The sequence below is a fragment of the Oncorhynchus mykiss genome, chromosome 13 (genome assembly GCF_013265735.2).
Source record: "Oncorhynchus mykiss isolate Arlee chromosome 13, USDA_OmykA_1.1, whole genome shotgun sequence".
NCBI lineage: Eukaryota > Metazoa > Chordata > Actinopteri > Salmoniformes > Salmonidae > Oncorhynchus > Oncorhynchus mykiss.
Genome location: NC_048577.1, coordinates 6696585 through 6718351, shown reverse-complemented (window position 1 = coordinate 6718351; position 21767 = coordinate 6696585). Strand labels below are relative to the sequence as shown.

Below are 21767 nucleotides of genomic sequence, written 5' to 3'. Positions count from 1 at the left end.
AATACCTTCCAAATGCGCTGTATGCCCCTCCCTCTCTGCATTTCACCGTGTGACAGTAAATATCTGTCTGTGTGATAGTGTATATCTGTGTGTGACAGTATATATCTGTCTGTGTGATAGTGTATATCTGTGTGTGACACTATATATCTGTGTGTGACAGTATATATCTGTGTGTGTGACAGTATACATCTGTGTGACAGTATATATATCTGTGTGTCTTTTGTTTGTACTGCCTTCATCATAACTAATATATAGATCCATGCCTTTCTCTCAATTCAATTCATTTCAAAGGGCTTTATTGGCATGAGAAACATGTTTACATTGCCAAAGCAAGTGAAATAGATAAACCAAAGTGAAATAAACAATCATAAATAAACATTACACTCAAAACTTTCAAAGGAATAGAGACATTTCAAATGTCATATTATATATATATATCTATATACAGTGTTGTAACAATGTGCAAATGGTTCAAATACACAAGGGAAAATAAATAAACATAAATATAGGTTGTATTTACAATGGTGTTTGATCTTCACTGGTTGACCTTTTCTCATGGCAACAGGTCACACATCTTGCTGCTGTGATGGCACACTGTGGAATTTCACCCAGTAGATATGGGAGCTCATCCAAAATGGCTTTGTTTTCAAATTATTTGTGGGTCTGTGTAATCTGAGGGAAATATGTGTCTCTGATATGCTCATACATTTGACAGGAGGTTAGGAAGTGCAGCTCAGTTTCCACCTCATGTTGTGGGCAGTGAGCACATAGCCTGTCTTCTCTTGAGAGCCAGGTCTGCCTATGGCGATCTTTCTCTATAGCAAGGCTATGCTCACTGAGTCTGTACATAGTCAAAGATTTCCTTAAGTTTGGGTCAGTCACAGTGGTCAGGTATTCAGCCACTGTGTACTCTCTGTTTAGGGCCAAATAGCATTCCAGTTTGCTCTGTTTTTTGGTTAATTCTTTCCAATGTGTCAAGTAATTATATTATAGTTGTCATGATTTGGTTGGGTCCAATTCTCTTTCCTCCTCTCTCTCTATCTCTCCTTCTCCAAACACCAACCATAAATCACACAATTAAATCCCAAAGCATTTAGACTCTTTGCATAGATTACAGTAACGAGTAAAGGGAGATAGCAAGGACGCGTCCAACAATATTATTTCAGGACAGTAGCGCCATCTGGCGCTGAGGTGAAACACCAGCTCATCCTCTTCGGCAGTGCTGGCGTAATCATTTGGCATGTCCCGGTGCTTGATGGGAATAGTAGTCATAGAATCTCCTGTATTTCCTGGAAAGGAGACAACGAAAAGTCATAAGAAGTTCTTGCTCGCCTCTAAAAAGTTGTTTACCTGACTTCATCTACGGTGTAAAGCGAGAAAGGTTGAAACGAAAAACAGAGTAAGTACCGTGTTTTTACGAGGATTTTTGAAAACTGAGTGAACTCTCCGAAACGTGAAGGAAAAAATATGTTTGACTCACCTGGCAAACAAATGTTAGCTAGCTTGGTTAGCTATTTTCCTAACAATGGGCCATTTATAGCTAACGTTTATACCGGGGTTTAGTGATCAAATCACCGTTTTTAACTAGTTTCACAGTGGTTTGCTAGTTTTATTTATTGACTGGATGTTGGCAGTTACCCGTCAAAACAACCATTCCTTTGTTATGCTAGCAAAGCCAAATATCAATATGGAAATCTGGCAAAAATAATTGTATGTTTTCACAGCTGTACCATATGATAGTTGCGCCACGATGTTCTGTCTGATAGAGCAGTGGTTGTTGGGAGAAATGGAGAACGTCGCAGTGTTGACAATTCTTCAGATAATTTATTCAGGAACAACCGTCATAATAACCTCCTCTGCCCGGTTCTATTCCCCTTATCTTCTTCCCCTTTTCTCCTCCCCCTTTGTTCTCTTCTCTCCCTTTCCGTCCCTCTCCTCTTCTCCAGATGTCTCTGATGGAGCACGGTGGTGGCGCCCACAACAGGCCGGTGACGGCAGTGGCCTGGGCCTCCAACAGCAGCACCTGTCCCAAAGACTTCAACCTGGTAGGAAGGGAGTCAGGGAAGAGGGAGGGATACAGGTAGAAAAAGTAGGAAATAGATTGAGATAATTTAAGGTCAGACTACATGCAGGCTTGGCTCATCGAGGAGACAGTAAGAGGTCAGACTACATAAAGGCTTGGCTCATAGAGGAGACAGTAAGAGGTCAGACTACATTAAAGGCTCATCGAGGAGACAGTAAGAGGTCAGACTACATAAAGGCTCATAGAGGAGACATTAAGAGGTCAGACTACATACAGACTTGGCTCATAGAGGAGACAGTAAGAGGTCAGACTACATACAGACTTGGCTCATAGAGGAGACAGTAAGAGGTCAGACTACATAAAGGCATGGCTCATAGAGGAGAGGTCAATAATTCTCAATATTGTGTGTAGCGTCTTACCCTCTCTCGCTCTCTCTCTCTCTCTCACCCTCTGTCTCTCCCTCTCACCCTCTGTGTGTCTCTGTCTCTCCCCTCTCTCTGTCTCTCTCCCCTCTCTCTGTCTCTCTCCCCTCTCTCTGTCTCTCTCTCCCCTCTCTCTGTCTCTCTCTCCCCTCTCTCTGTCTCTCTCCCCTCTCTCTGTCTCTCTCCCCTCTCTCTGTCTCTCTCTCCCCTCTCTCTGTCTCTCTCTCCCCTCTCTCTGTCTCTCTCTCCCCTCTCTCTGTCTCTCTCTCCCCTCTCTCTGTCTCTCTCCCCTCTCTCTGTCTCTCTCCCCTCTCTCTGTCTCTCTCTCCCCTCTCTCTGTCTCTCTCTCCCCTCTCTCTGTCTCTCTCTCCCCTCTCTCTGTCTCTCTCCCCTCTCTCTGTCTCTCTCCCCTCTCTCTGTCTCTCTCTCCCCTCTCTCTGTCTCTCTCCCCTCTCTCTGTCTCTCTCCCCTCTCTCTGTCTCTCTCCCCTCTCTCTCTGTCTCTCTCCCTCTCTCTGTCTCTCTCCCCTCTCTGTCTCTCTCCCCTCTCTCTGTCTCTCTCTCCCCTCTCTCTGTCTCTCTCCCCTCTCTCTGTCTCTCTCCCCTCTCTCTGTCTCTCTCCTCTGTCTCTCTCCTCTGTCTCTCTCCCCTCTCTCTGTCTCTCTCCCCTCTCTCTGTCTCTCTCCCCTCTCTCTGTCTCTCTCCCCTCTCTCTCCCCTCTCTCTGTCTCTCTCTCCTCTCTCTGTCTCTCTCCCCTCTCTCTGTCTCTCTCCCCTCTCTCTGTCTCTCTCCCCTCTCTCTGTCTCTCTCCTCTCTCCCCTCTCTCTCCCCTCTGTCTCTGTCTAGATCAGTATAACTGAGGATGGAGCTGCTGCAAACTTCACACGGAGCTTCGCCATGAAGGCTGGCTACTACCTCTGCTACAGCAAGGTGTGTTATATACACACACACACACACACACACACACACTCAGACTCAGACACACACACACACACACACTCAGACTCAGACACACACACACACACTCAGACACACACACACACACACACACACACACACACACGTGGACTCAGACAGCCACGTCCCTAAATTACATCTTCCCCCTCTCTAGGACATGTCAGGTGGTATGGTAGTATCAGATGTCCAGGTGATCTCAGACAAGGAGACTGTTCCTCATGGGTACTGTTACATACCTGAACACCTGGAGCCTAGTGAGTACCTGCTGCCCGCCTGAACACCTGGAGAAACACAGACATGCTTTACAGATGCTTATTAAATACCTGAACACCTGGAGAAACACAGACATGCTTTACAGATACTCGGAAAATTTTCATAACTCATTTATTAACAAGCGACTACTGCAAGTTATTTAAAAGTTGTTTTTAGTAGGACAGTAGTTGTTTTTAGTAGGACAGTAGTTGTTTTTAGTAGGACAGTAGTTGTTTTTAGTAGGACAGAAGGACAGTAGTTGTTTTTAGTAGGACAGTAGTTGTTTTTAGTAGGACAGTAGTTGTTTTTAGTAGAACAGAAGTTGTTTTCAGTAGGACAGTAGTTGTTTTTAGTAGGACAGTAGTTGTTTTTAGTAGGACAGTAGTTGTTTTTAGTAGGACAGTAGTTGTTTTTAGTAGGACAGAAGTTGTTTTTAGTAGGACAGAAGTTGTTTTTAGTAGGACAGTAGTTGTTTTTAGTAGGACAGTAGTTGTTTTTAGTAGGACAGTAGTTGTTTTTAGTAGGACAGAAGGACAGTAGTTGTTTTTAGTAGGACAGTAGTTGTTTTGAGTAGGACAGTAGTTGTTTTTAGTAGGACAGTAGTTGTTTTTAGTAGGACAGAAGGACAGTAGTTGTTTTTAGTAGGACAGAAGTTGTTTTTAGTAGGACAGTAGTTGTTTTTAGTAGGACAGTAGTTGTTTTTAGTAGGACAGTAGTTGTTTTTAGTAGGACAGAAGTTGTTTTTAGTAGGACAGTAGTTGTTTTTAGTAGGACAGAAGGACAGTAGTTGTTTTTAGTAGGACAGTAGTTGTTTTTAGTAGGACAGAAGGACAGTAGTTGTTTTTAGTAGGACAGAAGTTGTTTTCAGTAGGACAGTAGTTGTTTTTAGTAGGACAGTAGTTGTTTTTAGTAGGACAGAAGTTGTTTTTAGTAGGACAGTAGTTGTTTTTAGTAGGACAGAAGTTGTTTTTAGTAGGACAGTAGTTGTTTTTAGTAGGACAGAAGTTGTTTTTAGTAGGACAGAAGTTGTTTTTAGTAGGACAGTAGTTGTTTTTAGTAGGACAGAAGTTGTTTTTAGTAGGACAGAAGTTGTTTTTAGTAGGACAGAAGTTGTTCAGGTGGTTTTTGTCATGTTTCATACAACGTGATCCATGTCTGATTATGTTCTGGATGGCTTAGACCAGACATCTATAGGAACGTTCCTCTATATGCCCTCTGAATCTCCATTTTTAACTGGATTTTTTAAAAGTATTCAAAAATGTGTGTGTGTGTGTGTGTGTCCAGGGGCCTCCGTGTCTAAGAAGAAGCGTGTGTGTGTCCGCATGGTGCCAGTGGGCGGTGTGGAGACTGCTGTACTGGACATCAAACTGACTGCTAAGACTAGGAGGATGCTGCAACACTACACCTGCTTGGGGTCAGACACACACACAGACACAGACACACACACACACACACACACACACACACACACACACACACACACACACACACACACACACACACAAAGAGAGTGACACAGATAGACACACACACACACACACAAAGAGAGTGATACAGATAGACACACACACACACACACAAAGAGAGTGACACAGACACACACACACACACACACACAAAGAGGGTGACACAGATAGACACACACAGACATCCCACTAATGTAGCTTCTTCCAGGACAAAATAACAACATTTGAGTGAAGATCCTCCATTGAGCTACTCTCAGTGTGTGTCTGGGAGATCAGGGGTCGGTGTGTCTGGGGGGTCAGGGGTCGGTGTGTCTGGGGGGTCAGGGGTCGGTGTGTCTGGGGGGTCAGGGGTCGGTGTGTCTGGGGGATCAGGGGTTGGTGTGTCTGGGAGATCAGGGGTCGGTGTGTCTGGGAGATCAGGGGTCGGTGTGTCTGGGAGATCAGGGGTCGGTGTGTCTGGGAGATCAGGGGTCGGTGTGTCTGGGGGATCAGGGGTCGGTGTGTCTGGGAGATCAGGGGTCGGTGTGTCTGGGAGATATGGGGTCGGTGTGTCTGGGAGATCAGGGTTGGTGTGTCTGGGAGATCAGGGGTTGGTGTGTCTGGGAGATCAGGGGTTGGTGTGTCTGGGAGATCAGGGGTCGGTGTGTCTGGGAGATCAGGGGTCGGTGTGTCTGGGAGATCAGGGGTCGGTGTGTCTGGGAGATCAGGGGTCGGTGTGTCTGGGAGATCAGGGGTCGGTGTGTCTGGGAGATCAGGGGTCGGTGTGTCTGGGAGATCAGGGGTCGGTGTGTCTGGGAGATCAGGGGTCGGTGTGTCTGGGAGATCAGGGGTCGGTGTGTCTGGGAGATCAGGGGTCGGTGTGTCTGGGAGATCAGGGGACCGTGTGTCTGGGGGATCAGGGGTCGGTGTGTCTGGGAGATCAGGGGTCGGTGTGCCTGGGAGATCAGGGGTCGGTGTGCCTGGGAGATCAGGGGTCGGTGTGCCTGGGAGATCAGGGGTCGGTGTGCCTGGGAGATCAGGGGTCGGTGTGTCTGGGAGATCAGGGGTCGGTGTGTCTGGGAGATCAGGGGTCGGTGTGTCTGGGAGATCAGGGGTCGGTGTGTCTGGGAGATCAGGGGTCGGTGTGTCTGGGAGATCAGGGGACCGTGTGTCTGGGGGATCAGGGGTCGGTGTGTCTGGGGGATCAGGGGTCGGTGTGTCTGGGAGATCAGGGGTCGGTGTGTCTGGGGGATCAGGGGTTGGTGTGTCTGGGGGATCAGGGGTTGGTGTGTCTGGGGGATCAGGGGTTGGTGTGTCTGGGGGATCAGGGGTTGGTGTGTCTGTCCTAATTGGTGCGTTGTCCTGTCTGTCTCAGGGACATGCATGGCTATGTGATGTGGTGTAAGAAGGGGCCCTTCTCCAGCCCTCTACCCCAGGCAAAGCCTCGCAGCCTCAGCCTTGACCTCCGTCAGCTCTCCCTGGACCAGAACCCCCCTCCGCTACCCCTCAGACCCAGGTAACTACCCCCTCAGACCCAGGTAACTACCTCCTCTGACCCCGGTAACTACCCCCTCTGACCCTGGTAACTACCCCCGGTAACTACCGACTCTGACCCCGGCAACTACCCTCTCTGACCCTGGTAACTACCCCCGGTAACTACCCCCTCTGACCCTGGTAACTACCCCCGGTAATTACCCCCTCTGACACCGGTAACTACCCCTGGTAACTGCCCCTCTGACCCCAGTAACTAACCCCGGTAACTACCCCCTCTGACCCCGGTAACTACCCGCTCTGACCCCAGTAACTACCCCTCAGACCCCATGTACAGTACACCCTCACCTGTTTAGCCAGTTATTTACTCCTAGGCCTGACCTTTCCTCCACTGTCCCTCAGACCCAGGTGAGACTGTTACCTTAGACCTCCCACCCAGGTAAGACTGTTACCTTAGACCTCCCACCCAGGTGAGACTGTTACCTTAGACCTCCCACCCAGGTGAGACTAGGTTAGGTGAGACCTCCCACCCAGGTGAGACTAGGTTAGGTGAGACCTCCCACCCAGGTGAGACTGTTACCTTAGACCTCCCACCCAGGTGAGACTGTTACCTTAGACCTCCCACCCAGGTGAGACTAGGTTAGGTGAGACCTCCCACCCAGGTGAGGCTGTTACCTTAGACCTCCCACCCAGGTGAGACTAGGTTAGGTGAGACCTCCCACCCAGGTGAGACTAGGTTAGGTGAGACCGTTACCTTAGACCTCCCACCCAGGTGAGACTGTTACCTTAGACCTCCCACCCAGGTGAGACTGTTACCTTAGACCTCCCACCCAGGTGAGGCTGTTACCTTAGACCTCCCACCCAGGTGAGACTAGGTTAGGTGAGACTGTTACCTTAGACCTCCCACCCAGGTGAGACTGTTACCTTAGACCTCCCACCCAGGTGAGGCTGTTACCTTAGACCTCTCACCCAGGTGAGACTGTTACCTTAGACCTCCCACCCAGGTGAGACTGTTACCTTGGACCTCCCACCCAGGTGAGACTGTTACCTTAGACCTCCCACCCAGGTGAGACTAGGTTAGGTGAGACTGTTACCTTGGACCTCCCACCCAGGTGAGACTGTTACCTTAGACCTCCCACCCAGGTGAGGCTGTTACCTTAGACCTCCCACCCAGGTGAGACTAGGTTAGGTGAGACTGTTACCTTAGACCTCCCACCCAGGTGAGACTGTTACCTTGGACCTCCCACCCAGGTGAGGCTGTTACCTTAGACCTCCCACCCAGGTGAGACTGTTACCTTAGACCTCCCACCCAGGTGAGGCTGTTACCTTAGACCTCCCACCCAGGTGAGACTAGGTTAGGTGAGACCTCCCACCCAGGTGAGACTGTTACCTTAGACCTCCCACCCAGGTGAGGCTGTTACCTTGGACCTCCCACCCAGGTGAGGCTGTTACCTTAGACCTCCCACCCAGGTGAGACTGTTACCTTAGACCTCCCATCCAGGTGATGCTGTTACCTTAGACCTCCCACCCAGGTGAGACTAGGTTAGGTGAGACCTCCCACCCAGGTGAGACTGTTACCTTAGACCTCCCACCCAGGTGAGACTAGGTTAGGTGAGACCTCCCACCCAGGTGAGACTAGGTTAGATGAGACCTCCCACCCAGGTGAGACTAGGTTAGGTGAGACTGTTACCTTAGACCTCCCACCCAGGTGAGACTGTTACGTTGGACCTCCCACCCAGGTGAGACTGTTACCTTGGACCTCCCACCCAGGTGAGGCTGTTACCTTAGACCTCCCACCCAGGTGAGACTGTTACCTTAGACCTCCCACCCAGGTGAGGCTGTTACCTTAGACCTCCCACCCAGGTGAGACTGTTACCTTGGACCTCCCACCCAGGTGAGACTGTTACCTTAGACCTCCCACCCAGGTGAGGCTGTTACCTTAGACCTCCCACCCAGGTGAGACTAGGTTAGGTGAGACTGTTACCTTAGACCTCCCATCCAGGTGAGGCTGTTACCTTAGACCTCCCACCCAGGTGAGACTAGGTTAGGTGAGACCTCCCACCCAGGTGAGACTGTTACCTTAGACCTCCCACCCAGGTGAGACTAGGTTAGGTGAGACCTCCCACCCAGGTGAGACTAGGTTAGATGAGACCTCCCACCCAGGTGAGACTAGGTTAGGTGAGACCGTTATCTTAGACCTCCCACCCAGGTGAGACTGTTACCTTAGACCTCCCACCCAGGTGAGACTGTTACATTAGACCTCCCACCCAGGTGAGACTGTTACCTTAGACCTCCCACCCAGGTGAGGCTGTTACCTTAGACCTCCCACCCAGGTGAGGCTAGGTTAGGTGAGACTGTTACCTTAGACCTCCCACCCAGGTGAGACTGTTACCTTCGACCTCCCACCCAGGTGAGACTGTTACCTTAGACCCCCACCCAGGTGAGACTGTTACCTTAGACCTCCCATCCAGGTGAGGCTGTTACCTTAGACCTCCCACCCAGGTGAGACTGCTACCTTAGACCCCCACCCAGGTGAGACTGTTACCTTAGACCTCCCACCCAGGTGAGACTGTTACCTTAGACCTCCCACCCAGGTGAGACTGTTACCTTAGACCTCCCACCAGGTGGGACTGTTACCTTAGACCTCCCACCCAGGTGAGACTGTTACCTTAGACCTCCCACCCAGGTGAGACTAGGTTAGGTGAGGCTGTTACCTTACACCCCCCACCCAGGTGAGACTGTTACCTTAGACCTCCCACCCAGGTGAGACTAGGTTAGGTGAGACTGTTACCTTAGACCTCCCACCCAGGTGAGACTAGGTTAGGTGAGACTGTTACCTTAGACCTCCCACCCAGGTGAGACTAGGTTAGGTGAGACTGTTACCTCTCAGACCCAGGTACTATACACCTGCTGTCCAGGTAGCTCTCAGGTGAGAGACTCAGATCTTGGTGTGTGGCTACTGGCCTGGTTAACTTCTATTAACCAGGTTGGGACCTACACAGGACATCTCTCTGACTATAACCCCTAATGGTAACCCTCTCTCTGTGGCCAGGTGAGAGTGATGGTAACCCTCTCTCTCTGTGGCCAGGTGAGAGTGATGGTAACCCTCTCTCTGTGGCCAGGTGAGAGTGATGGTAACCCTCTCTCTCTGTGGCCAGGTGAGAGTGACGGTAACCCTCTCTCTCTGTGACCAGGTGAGAGTGATGGTAACCCTCTCTCTGTGGCCAGGTGAGAGTGATGGTAACCCTCTCTCTGTGGCCAGGTGAGAGTGATGGTAACCCTCTCTCTCTGTGGCCAGGTGAGAGTGATGGTAACCCTCTCTCTGTGACCAGGTGAGAGTGATGGTAACCCTCTCTCTCTGTGGCCAGGTGAGATTGATGGTAACCCTCTCCCTGTGGCCAGGTGAGAGTGATGGTAACCCTCTCTCTGTGGCCAGGTGAGAGAGATGGTAATCCTCTCTCTGTGTTCAGGCGAGAGTGATGGTAACCCTCTCTCTGTGGCCAGGTGAGAGTGATGGTAACCCTCTCTCTGTGTTCAGGCGAGAGTGATGGTAACCCTCTCTCTGTGGCCAGGTGAGAGTGATGGCAACCCTCTCTCTGTGGCCAGGTGAGAGTGATGGTAACCCTCTCTCTCTGTGGTCAGGTGAGAGTGATGGTAACCCTCTCTCTCTGTGGCCAGGTGAATCTGAGAGCCAGGTGAGAGTGATGGTAACCCTCTCTCTGTGGCCAGGTGAGAGTGATGGTAACCCTCTCTCTCTGTGGCCAGGTGAGAGTGATGGTAACCCTCGTTCTCTGTGGCCAGGTGAATCTCAGAGCCAGGTGAGAGTGATGGTAACCCTCTCTCTCTGTGGCCAGGTGAGAGTGATGGTAACCCTCTCTCTGTGTTCAGGCGAGAGTGATGGTAACCCTCTCTCTGTGGCCAGGTGAGAGTGATGGCAACCCTCTCTCTGTGGCCAGGTGAGAGTGATGGTAACCCTCTCTCTCTGTGGTCAGGTGAGAGTGATGGTAACCCTCTCTCTCTGTGGCCAGGTGAATCTGAGAGCCAGGTGAGAGTGATGGTAACCCTCTCTCTCTGTGGCCAGGTGAGAGTGATGGTAACCCTCTCTCTCTCTCTGGCCAGGTGAGAGTGATGGTAACCCTCTCTCTCTGTGGCCAGGTGAGAGTGATGGTAACCCTCTCTCTCTGTGGCCAGGTGAATCTCAGAGCCAGGTGAGAGTGATGGTAACCCTCTCTCTGTGGCCAGGTGAGAGTGATGGTAACCCTCTCTCTCTGTGGCCAGGTGAGAGTGATGGTAACCCTCGTTCTCTGTGGCCAGGTGAATCTCAGAGCCAGGTGAGAGTGATGGTAACCCTCTCTCTCTGTGGCCAGGTAGATCTCAGAGCCAGGTGAGAGTGATGGTAACCCTCTCTCTGTGGCCAGGTGAGAGTGATGGTAACCTTCTCTCTGTGGCCAGGTGAGAGTGATGGTAACCCTCTCGCTGTGGCCAGGTGAGAGTGATGGTAACCCTCTCTCTCTGTGGCCAGGTGGATCTCAGAGCCAGGTGAGAGTGATGGTAACCCTCTCTCTCTGTGGCCAGGTGGATCTCAGAGCCAGGTGAGAGTGATGGTAACCCTCTCTCTCTGTGGCCAGGTGAGAGTGATGGTAACCCTCTCTCTCTGTGGCCAGGTGAGAGTGATGGTAACCCTCTCTCTCTGTGGCCAGGTCGATCTCAGAGCCAAGTGAGAGTGATGGTAACCCTCTCTCTCTGTGGCCAGGTGAGAGTGATGGTAACCCTCTCTCTCTGTGGCCAGGTGAGAGTGATGGTAACCCTCTCTCTCTGTGGCCAGGTGGATCTCAGAGCCAGGTGAGAGTGATGGTAACCCTCTCTCTCTGTGGCCAGGTGAGAGTGATGGTAACCCTCTCTCTCTGTGGCCAGGTGGATCTCCGAGCCAGGTGAGAGTGATGGTAACCCTCTCTCTCTGTGGCCAGGTGGATCTCAGAGCCAAGTGAGAGTGATGGTAACCCTCTCTCTCTGTGGCCAGGTGAGAGTGATGGTAACCCTCTCTCTCTGTGGCCAGGTGAGAGTGATGGTAACCCTCTCTCTCTGTGGCCAGGTGGATCTCAGAGCCAGGTGAGAGTGATGGTAAACCTCTCTCTCTGTGGCCAGGTGGATCTCAGAGCCAGGTGAGAGTGATGGTAACCCTCTCTCTCTGTGGCCAGGTGGATCTCAGAGCCAGGTGATAGTGATGGTAAACCTCTCTCTCTGTGGCCAGGTGGATCTCAGAGCCAGGTGAGAGTGATGGTAAACCTCTCTCTCTGTGGCCAGATGGATCTCAGAGCCAGGTGAGAGTGATGGTAAACCTCTACTCAGAATTCCACAGACTGACTTGGGTCTCCCTGTCTCCATAGCAACGCTCCACCCATGCCCCCTGGCAGGAAGCTCAGCCATCGCCGCAGCAACCTCCAATTGAACGATGCTGTGGACAAAGTGGTTGACAGCAGCAACATCTACGGCATCTCAGGTTGACCAAAATTCAGAAAACACTTCTAGAAAAGAGACAGCTACTTTACATGTTATAAAGACTGATGTACTGACTCTCTACCTACCTCTACTCTCTCTACCTCTCTCTACCTATCCTCCCTCTCTCTCTACCTATCTTCCCTCTCTCTACCTACCTCTCTCTACCTACCTTCCTCTCTCTCTACCTACCTTCCTCTCTCTCTACCTCTACTCTCTCTACCTCTACTCTCTCTCTACCTACATTACTCTCTCTTGACCTCTACTCTCTCTCTACCTACATTCTACTCTCTCTACCTACCTTACTCTCTCTCTACCTCTACTCTCTCTCTACCTACATTCCTCTCTCTCTACCTACCTCTACTCTCTCTACCTACCTCTACTCTCTTTACCTCTACTCTCTTTACCTCTACTCTCTCTACCTCTACTCTCTCTACCTACCTCTACTCTCTCTCTCTCTCTCTCTACCTACCTTACTCTCTCTCTACCTCTACTCTCTTTACCTCTACTCTCTCTACCTCTACTCTCTCTACCTACCTCTACTCTCTCTCTCTCTCTACCTACCTTACTCTCTCTCTACCTACCTTACTCTCTTTACCTCTACTCTCTCTACCTCTACTCTCTTTACCTACCTCTACTCTCTCTCTCTCTCTCTACCTACCTTACTCTCTCTCTACCTCTACTCTCTTTACCTCTACTCTCTCTACCTCTACTCTCTTTACCTACCTCTACTCTCTCTCTCTCTCTCTACCTACCTTACTCTCTCTACCTACCTTACTCTCTCTACCTACCTTACTCTCTCTACCTACCTTACTCTCTACCTACCTTACTCTCTCTACCTACCTTACTCTCTATACCTCTACTCTCTCTACCTACCTCTACTCTCTCTCTACTCTCTCTACCTACCTTACTCTCTCTACCTCTACTCTCTCTCTCTACCTCTACTCTCTCTACCTACCTATCCTCCCTCTCTCTACCTATCCTCCCTCTCTCTACCTACCTTACTCTCTCTACCTACCTTACTCTCTCTACCTACCTTACTCTCTCTCTCTCTCTACCTACCTTCCTCTCTCTACCTACCTTCCTCTCTCTACCTACCTTACTCTCTCTACCTACCTTCCTATCTCTACCTATCCTCCCTCTCTCTACCTACCTCCCTCTCTCTACCTACCTCCCTCTCTCTGCCTACCTTCCTCTCTCTACCTCTACTCTCTCTACCTCTACTCTCTCTACCTCTACTCTCTCTAACTTTACTCTCTCTAACTTTACTCTCTCTAACTTTACTCTCTATAACTCTACTCTCTCTACCTCTACTCTCTCTACCTACCTTCCTCTACCTCTACTCTCTCTACTAGAGGTCGACCGATTCATCGGAATGGCCGATTTCAAGTTTTCATAAATATCAGAAATCTGTATTTTTGGACACCGATTTGGACAAATGTTTAAAAATAATAATAATAATTTACTCCATTATTTAATCTTTATTTAACTAGGCAAGTCAGTTAAGAACACATTCTTATTTTCAATGACTGCCTATGAACAGCGGGTTAACTGCCTTGTTCAGGGGCAGAACGACAGATGTTTACCTTGTCAGCTCTGGGATTCAATCTTGCAACCTTACGGTTAACTAGTCCAACGCTCTGCCTCACGAGGAGCCTGCCTGTTACGCGAATGCAGTAAGAAGCCAAGGTAAGTTGCTAGCTAGCTAACTTATCTTATAAAGAACAATCAATCAATCATCATCACTAGTTAACTACACATGGTTGATGATATTACTAGTTTCCCTAGCGTGTCCTGTGTTGTATATAATCGATGTGGTGCGTATCGTTGTTCCAATGTTTACCTAACCATAAACATCAATGCCTTTCTTAAAATCAATACACAGAAGTATATATTTTTAAACCTGCATATTTAGCTAAAAGAAATCCAGGTTAGCAGGCAATATTAACCAGGTGAAATTGTGTCACTTCTCTTGCGTTCATTGCACGCAGAGTCAGGGTATATGCAACAGTTTGAGCTGCCTAATTTGCCAGAATTTTACGTAATTGTGACATAACGTTGAAGGTTGCAATGTAACAGGAATATTTAGACTGATGGATGCCACCCGTTAGATAAAATACAGAACGGTTCCGTATTTCACTGACAGAATAAACGTCTTGTTTTCTAGATGATAGTTTTCGGATTCGACCATATTAATGACCTAAGGCTCGTATTTCTGTGTGTTATTATGTTATAATTAAGTCTATGATTTGATAGAGCAGTCTGACTGAGCGGTGGTAGGCAGCAGCAGGCTCGTAAACATTCATTCAAACAGCACTTTCGTGCGTTTTGCCAGCAGCTCTTCGTTGTGCGTCAAGCATTGCGCTGTTTATGACTTCAAGCCTATCAACTCCCAAGATGAGGCTGGTGTAACCGATGTGAAATGGCTAGCTAGTTAGCGGGGTGCGCGCTAATAGCGTTTCAAACTAGAGTGGTTGTTCCCCTTGCTCTGCATGGGTAACGCTGCTTCGAGGGTGGCTGTTGTCGATGTATTCCTGGTTCGAGCCCAGGTATGGGCGAGGAGAGGGACGGAAGCTATACTGTTACACTGGCAATACTAAAGTGTCTATAAGAACATCCAATAGTCAAAGGTTAATGAAATACAAATGGTATAGAGGGAAATAGTCCTATAATTCCTATAATAACTACAACCTAAAACTTCTTACCTGGGAATATTGAAGACTCATGTTAAAAGGAACCACCACCTTTCGTATGTTCTGAGCAAGGAACTGAAACGTTAGCTTTCTTACATGGCACATATTGCACTTTTACTTTCTTCTCCAACACTTTGTTTTTGCATTATTTAAACCAAATTGAACATGTTTCATTATTTATTTGAGGCTAAATGGATTTTTATTGATCTATTATATTAAGTTAAAATAAGTGTTCATTCAGTATTGTTGTAATTGTCATTATTACAAATAAATGTAAAAAAAAAAAAGGTCAGATTAATCGGTATCGGCTTTTTTTGGTCCTCCAATAATCGTTGTTGAAAAATCGGTCGACCTCTACATATATAACTCTCTCACTCCACTCACTCACTCACTCACTCACTCATATTCATTATTTATTTGAGGCTAAATGGACCAGGGATATATATATATATATATATATCCCTGGTCCGTTGTAGTGTATTGACCATGTATGTAGGTCTGTCCTTCAGCTGTTCCTGTCTATTAATGTTCTGTATTGTTTCATGTTGTGTGGTCCCCAGGAAGTGTGTTATGTAATGTTTCATGTTGTGTGGACCCCAGGAAGTGTATTATGTAATGTTTCATGTTGTGTGTGGACCCCAGGAAGTGTGTTATGTAATGTTTCATGTTGTGTGGTCCCCAGGAAGTGTATTATGTAATGTTTCATGTTGTGTGGACCCCAGGAAGTGTATTATGTAATGTTTCATGTTGTGTGTGGACCCCAGGAAGTGTGTTATGTAATGTTTCATGTTGTGTGGTCCCCAGGAAGTGTATTATGTAATGTTTCATGTTGTGTGGACCCCAGGAAGTGTATTATGTAATGTTTCATGTTGTGTGTGGACCCCAGGAAGTGTGTTATGTAGTGTTTCATGTTGTGTGGTCCCCAGGAAATGTATTATGTAGTGTTTCATGTTGTGTGGACCCCAGGAAGTGTATTATGTAATGTTTCATGTTGTGTGGACCCCAGGAAGTGTATTATGTAATGTTTCATGTTGTGTGGTCCCCAGGAAATGTATTATGTAGTGTTTCATGTTGTGTGGTCCCCAGGAAGTGTATTATGTAATGTTTCATGTTGTGTGGACCCCAGGAAGTGTGTTATGTAGTGTTTCATGTTGTGTGGACCCCAGGAAGTGTGTTATGTAGTGTTTCATGTTGTGTGGTCCCCAGGAAGTGTATTATGTAGTGTTTCATGTTGTGTGGTCCCCAGGAAGTGTGTTATGTAGTGTTTCATGTTGTGTGTGGTCCCCAGGAAGTGTATTATGTAGTGTGTCATGTTGGGTGGTCCCCAGGAAGTGTATTATGTAATGTTTCATGTTGTGTGGTCCCCAGGAAGTGTATTATGTAATGTTTCATGTTGTGTGGTCCCCAGGAAGTGTATTATGTAGTGTTTCATGTTGTGTGGTCCCCAGGAAGTGTATTATGTAATGTTTCATGTTGTGTGGACCCCAGGAAGTGTATTATGTAATGTTTCATGTTGTGTGGTCCCCAGGAAGTGTATTATGTAATGTTTCATGTTGTGTGGTCCCCAGGAAGTGTATTATGTAATGTTTCATGTTGTGTGGACCCCAGGAAGTGTATTATGTAATGTTTCATGTTGTGTGGTCCCCAGGAAGTGTATTATGTAATGTTTCATGTTGTGTGGTCCCCAGGAAGTGTATTATGTAATGTTTCATGTTGTGTGGACCCCAGGAAGTGTATTATGTAATGTTTCATGTTGTGTGGTCCCCAGGAAGTGATTATGTAATGTTTCATGTTGTGTGGACCCCAGGAAGTGTATTATGTAATGTTTCATGTTGTGTGGACCCCAGGAAGTGTATTATGTAATGTTTCATGTTGTGTGGTCCCCAGGAAGTGTATTATGTAGTGTTTCATGTTGTGTGGTCCCCAGGAAGTGTATTATGTAGTGTTTCATGTTGTGTGGTCCAGAGGAAGTGTGTTATGTAATGTGTCATGTTGGGTGGTCCCCAGGAAGTGTATTATGTAATGTTTCATGTTGTGTGGTCCCCAGGAAGTGTAGCTGCTGATTTTACAACAGCTAATGGGGATCCTACCAAAATACCAAATACCTCTCCACCCTCCCTCTCCTCCCACCATTCCTCTCTCTCACTCTTTCTTCCCTCCATCTCTTTCCCCTCCATCTCTCTTCTCTCCCTCCCTCTCCAGCCATAGATGGTGTTCCCTTCACTCTACACCCCAAGTTCAAGACCCAAACGAACGGCACGGTAAGTTGAAATACCAACTGCCATCGTTTTACTGGTAAAGTGACAGGGACTACTTTTACTCCCAGTGGTGAAATACCACGAGTCTAAACTCTCTCTCTCTCCTCCATGAGTCTAAACAGTCTCTCTTTCCTCCTAGACCCCAACAAACACTCTGAAATACCACGAGTCTAAACTCTCTCTCTCTCCTCCATGAGTCTAAACAGTCTCTCTCTCCTCCTAGACTCCAACAAACACTCTGAAATACCATGAGTCTAAACTGTCTCTCTCTCCTCCTAGACCCCAACAAACACTCTGAAATACCATGAGTCTAAACTGTCTCTCTCTCCTCCTAGACTCCAACAAACACTCTGAAATACCATGAGTCTAAACTGTCTCTCTTTCCTCCTAGACCCCAACAAATACTCTGAAATACCACGAGTCTAAACTGTCTCTCTTTCCTCCTAGACCCCAACAAACACTCTGAAATACCATGAGTCTAAACTCTCTCTCTCTCCTCCATGAGTCTAAACTGTCTCTCTCTCCTCCTAGACTCCAACAAACACTCTGAAATACCACGAGTCTAAACTGTCTCTCTTTCCTCCTAGACCCCAACAAACACTCTGAAATACCATGAGTCTAAACTCTCTCTCTCGCCTCCATGAGTCTAAACTGTCTCTCTCTCCTCCTAGACTCCAACAAACACTCTGAAATACCATGAGTCTAAACTGTCTCTCTCTCCTCCTAGACCCCAACAAACACTCTGAAATACCACGAGTCTAAACTGTCTCTCTCTTTCCTCCTAGACCCCAACAAACACTCTGAAATACCACAAGTCTAAACTGTCTCTCTCTCCTCCTAGACTCCAACAAACACTCTGAAATACCACGAGTCTAAACTCTCTCTCTCGCCTCCATGAGTCTAAACTGTCTCTCTCTCCTCCTAGACTCCAACAAACACTCTGAAATACCATGAGTCTAAACTGTCTCTCTCTCCTCCTAGACCCCAACAAACACTCTGAAATACCACGAGTCTAAACTGTCTCTCTCTTTCCTCCTAGACCCCAACAAACACTCTGAAATACCACAAGTCTAAACTGTCTCTCTCTCCTCCTAGACTCCAACAAACACTCTGAAATACCACGAGTCTAAACTGTCTCTCTCTCCTCCTAGACCCCAACAAACACTCTGAAATACCACAAGTCTAAACTGTCTCTCTCTCCTCCTAGACTCCAACAAACACTCTGAAATACCATGAGTCTAAACTGTCTCTCTCTCCTCCTAGACCCCAACAAACACTCTGAACAACATTCGCATCAAGTCTGTCCAGGACATTGAAAATGAGGTGTGTGTGTGTTTATTTCTTTATTTTACTAGGCAAGTCAGTTAAGAACAAATTCTTATTTTCAATGACGGCCTAGGAACAGTGGGTTAACTGCCTTGTTCAGAGGCAGAACGACAGATTTGTACCTTGTCGGCTCTGGGATTCAATCTTGTAACCTTTCGGTTACTAGTCCAACGCTCTAACCACTAGGCTACCCTGCCACCCCAGTGGGCATGGTATTTTTGTGTTACTGTGGGGTCCGTCATAGTGTCGACCATGTTGTGTTACTGTGGGATCCGTCGTAGTGTCGACCATGTTGTGGTACAGTGGGATCCGTCATAGTGTGTCGACCATGTTGTGGTATTGATTGTGGTACTGTGGGGTCCGTCATAGTGTGTTGACCATGTTGTGTTACTGTGGGATCCGTCGTAGTGTCGACCATGTTGTGGTACAGTGGGATCCGTCGTAGTGTCGACCATGTTGTGGTATTGATTGTGGTACTGTGGGGTCCGTCGTAGTGTCGACCATGTTGTGGTACTGTGGGGTCCGTCGTAGTGTCGACCATGTTGTGGTACTGTGGGATCCGTCGTAGTGTCGACCATGTTGTGGTACTGTGGGATCCGTCGTAGTGTCGACCATGTTGTGGTATTGATTGTGGTACGGTGGGATCCGTCGTAGTGTCAGCCATGTTGTGGTATTGATTGTGTTACTGTGGGGACCGTCATAGTGTGTTAACCATGTTGTGGTACTGTGGGGTCCGTCATAGTGTGTTAACCATGTTGTGTGTTTACAGTACAACTACACTTTCACCGTGGAGGAAAACGCAGCCAAGAGAACCACATCGCTCACCACAGGAAGCACCTCTTAAGCTCAATGACCTTTCATCTCCGACCTCAACAACGTCGGCCTGCTCGACCCACAACACTACGGAGGTCAATGTGATATGCCTGGGTCATGAAATGATAATCAATGTCCAAGTGCCTCGAAGATGACTGACTAGAACAGAAGTGTCATTCTACATTCCAGAGTTCCATTGGTTGTACCCACATTCTACATTCCAGAGTTCCATTGGTTGTACCCACATTCTACATTCCAGAGTTCCATTGGTTGTACCCACATTCTACATTCCAGAGTTCCATTGGTTGTACCCACATTCTACATTCCAGAGTTCCATTGGTTGTACCCACATTCTACATTCCAGAGTTCCATTGGTTGTACCCACATTCTACATTCCAGAGTTCCATTGGTTGTACCCACATTCTTATTCCGTGTTCTAAACTCTTGCACATTTCATTCTCACGCCCCGTATATGGGGCCAGTTATATATGTTAGGGATGACTCTTCCCCCGTATATGGGGCCAGTTATATATATTAGAGATGACTCTTTGACGGGGAAGAGAGCGTTGTATGGCAGGGCACGCTTGTTTCTCTCGTTAGAATAATGACAGGAACCTGTTGCGGTGTACCTGTTAACGTCAGGCTATTGATCTTCATCTTTATTGGGATGTTTAGGGACCAAACTAAATGTTGTTACACTTTCAATGTAAATAATGTTACTATTATGTCTCTGTGGTGAAACATGGGTCATTTCATGGTTAAAAAATATATAATAAGGAAGTATGGTTACCGGTCACTGGTTATATCTGTATATTGTGCCTTGCATGCAAGTAAAAACAAATAAAATACCAAATAGTTTGACGTGTACCGTTCTTATAAGGAGAGTTTGATATCCGTCACAGGGAGATAAAACATGTTAACACAGCAACTGCTGACACCTTATGCTCGGACTGATAGACACGCCCACTTTTCTGCATGTTCAAACAGGTGATTGGAGATTTGGTTTCCGTGTGTAACCCATAAGACCATGTGAACCTGCCAGTCTGCAGCTTTCACCTGTATCCACACTAGGTGCACCAGTCGACAGAAAAGTCCGGTTTTGGGGATTCAACTCGATCCGGAGTCGGGTGGATAGAAGATCCTGCAACCACGTTGTCAATTTGAATGCAAAACAGAGGTGACGTTTACATTTGTTATCTGCTTCCGCGGTGATCCGAGGCTACTCCAGCGTTCCATTAAAACAAAAAAATGAAATAATGTGCAGATGTTCTAACAATACTTTGATAATATTTTGCAATCCAGAATCATTCAATTTTGACATTTTCTTATCTTGTGTTCACGCTGTACTACAGAATACACAATCAGAAATACAACATCTGTGATGTCACTGCCATAGAATGATGAATTAGAACTTACTGGTCCCTCCTCTCAGTTTGAATAGGCCTACGATACGTATTGCCATCTACTGGGCAGGTTGTGTTACTACGTTGGATTCCCCTCTGAACTGTCATTCAGTGTGTGGAAGAGATGTTCAAATCAAATTTTATTGGTCACATACACATGGTTAGCAGATGTTATTGGTCACATACACATGGTTAGCAGATGTTAATGGTCACATACACATGGTTAGCAGATGTTATTGGTCACATACACATGGTTAGCAGATGTTAATGGTCACATACACATGGTTAGCAGATGTTAATGGTCACATACACATGGTTAGCAGATGTTAATGCGAGTGTAGCGAAATGCTTATGCTTCTAGTTCCGACGATGCAGTAATATCTAACAAATTCACAACAACTGCCTTATACACACAAACGTATAGGGATGAATAAGAATATGTACATATAAATATATGGATGAGCGATGGCCGAACGGCATAGGCAAGATGCAGTAGATGGTATAGCGTACAGTATATACATATTAGTTGAGTAATGTAGGGTATGTAAACATTATTATAGTGGTGTTATTTAAAGTGACTAGTGATTCCTTTTATTAAGTAAATTTATTAAAGTGGCCAGAGATTTGAGTCTGTATGTAGGCAGCAGCCTCTCAATGTTAGTGACGGCTGTTTAACAGTCTGATGGCCTTGAGATGGAATTTGTTTTTCAGTCTCTCGGTCCCAGCTTTGATGCACCTGTACTGACCTCGCCTTCTGGATGATAGCGGGGTGAACAGGCATTGGCTCGGGTGGTTGTTGTCCTTGTTGATCTTTATGGCCTTCCTGTGACATCGGGTGTTGAAGGTTCACACCCATCTGAACAACGTGCACCCGTCCGCAGACCCACGGCAGATTGTCGATCACTAACACCAGTACTACTGGCTGTGGAGAATCCCCACCACACGCAGCTCCTTTTCCTAATTATTTTACCACCTCTATAAACTTGATAACGGAAGACATGTTGTTAAACCGTGGTACTAAGCATGCCAGTGTTACCAGTGTCTTTACTGGGGGCCAGTTTCCTGGACCCAGAACACATCTTCTCAGGAAGACGTTGTCCATAGATAATCCCAGTGGTTTCCCCAGTCAGTCAGTAAAACGGAGTAGCAGAAGCTGTATTAGTGGAGTAGTGGTTGTAATGCATTAGAT

General features: G+C 47.2%; 1 protein-coding gene across 2 annotated transcripts; it reads left to right on the top strand.

Moving 5' to 3' along the window:
• The first annotated feature begins 1249 nt into the window (after positions 1-1249).
• On the top strand, positions 1250-20033 carry LOC118938170 (multivesicular body subunit 12A-like). Of its 2 annotated transcripts, XM_036940049.1 has the most exons (10): positions 1251-1399; positions 1947-2045; positions 3291-3374; positions 3556-3655; positions 4938-5067; positions 6474-6614; positions 11977-12089; positions 16981-17039; positions 18300-18359; positions 19132-20033. In XM_036940049.1, exons 2-10 carry the CDS (start codon positions 1947-1949, stop codon positions 19204-19206), a joined length of 861 nt encoding a protein of 286 aa, XP_036795944.1. In that variant the 5' UTR covers positions 1251-1399; the 3' UTR covers positions 19207-20033. The 2 variants fall into 2 exon arrangements, with proteins under 2 accessions (XP_036795945.1, XP_036795944.1); XM_036940050.1 differs by lacking the exons at positions 18300-18359; positions 19132-20033 and adding an exon at positions 17260-17349 and having other exon boundaries at positions 1250-1399.
• Positions 20034-21767: the final 1734 nt, after the last annotated feature.

Bases quoted from the DNA above. Each gene is read 5' to 3' on its own strand.
- LOC118938170 (XM_036940049.1), top strand. From the start codon at position 1,947: ATGTCTCTGATGGAGCACGGTGGTGGCGCCCACAACAGGCCGGTGACG. The intron at 3,375-3,555 runs GTGTGTTATATA...CCCCCTCTCTAG, and splicing joins ACTACCTCTGCTACAGCAAG to GACATGTCAGGTGGTATGGT. The intron at 5,068-6,473 runs GTCAGACACACA...TGTCTGTCTCAG, and splicing joins CAACACTACACCTGCTTGGG to GGACATGCATGGCTATGTGA.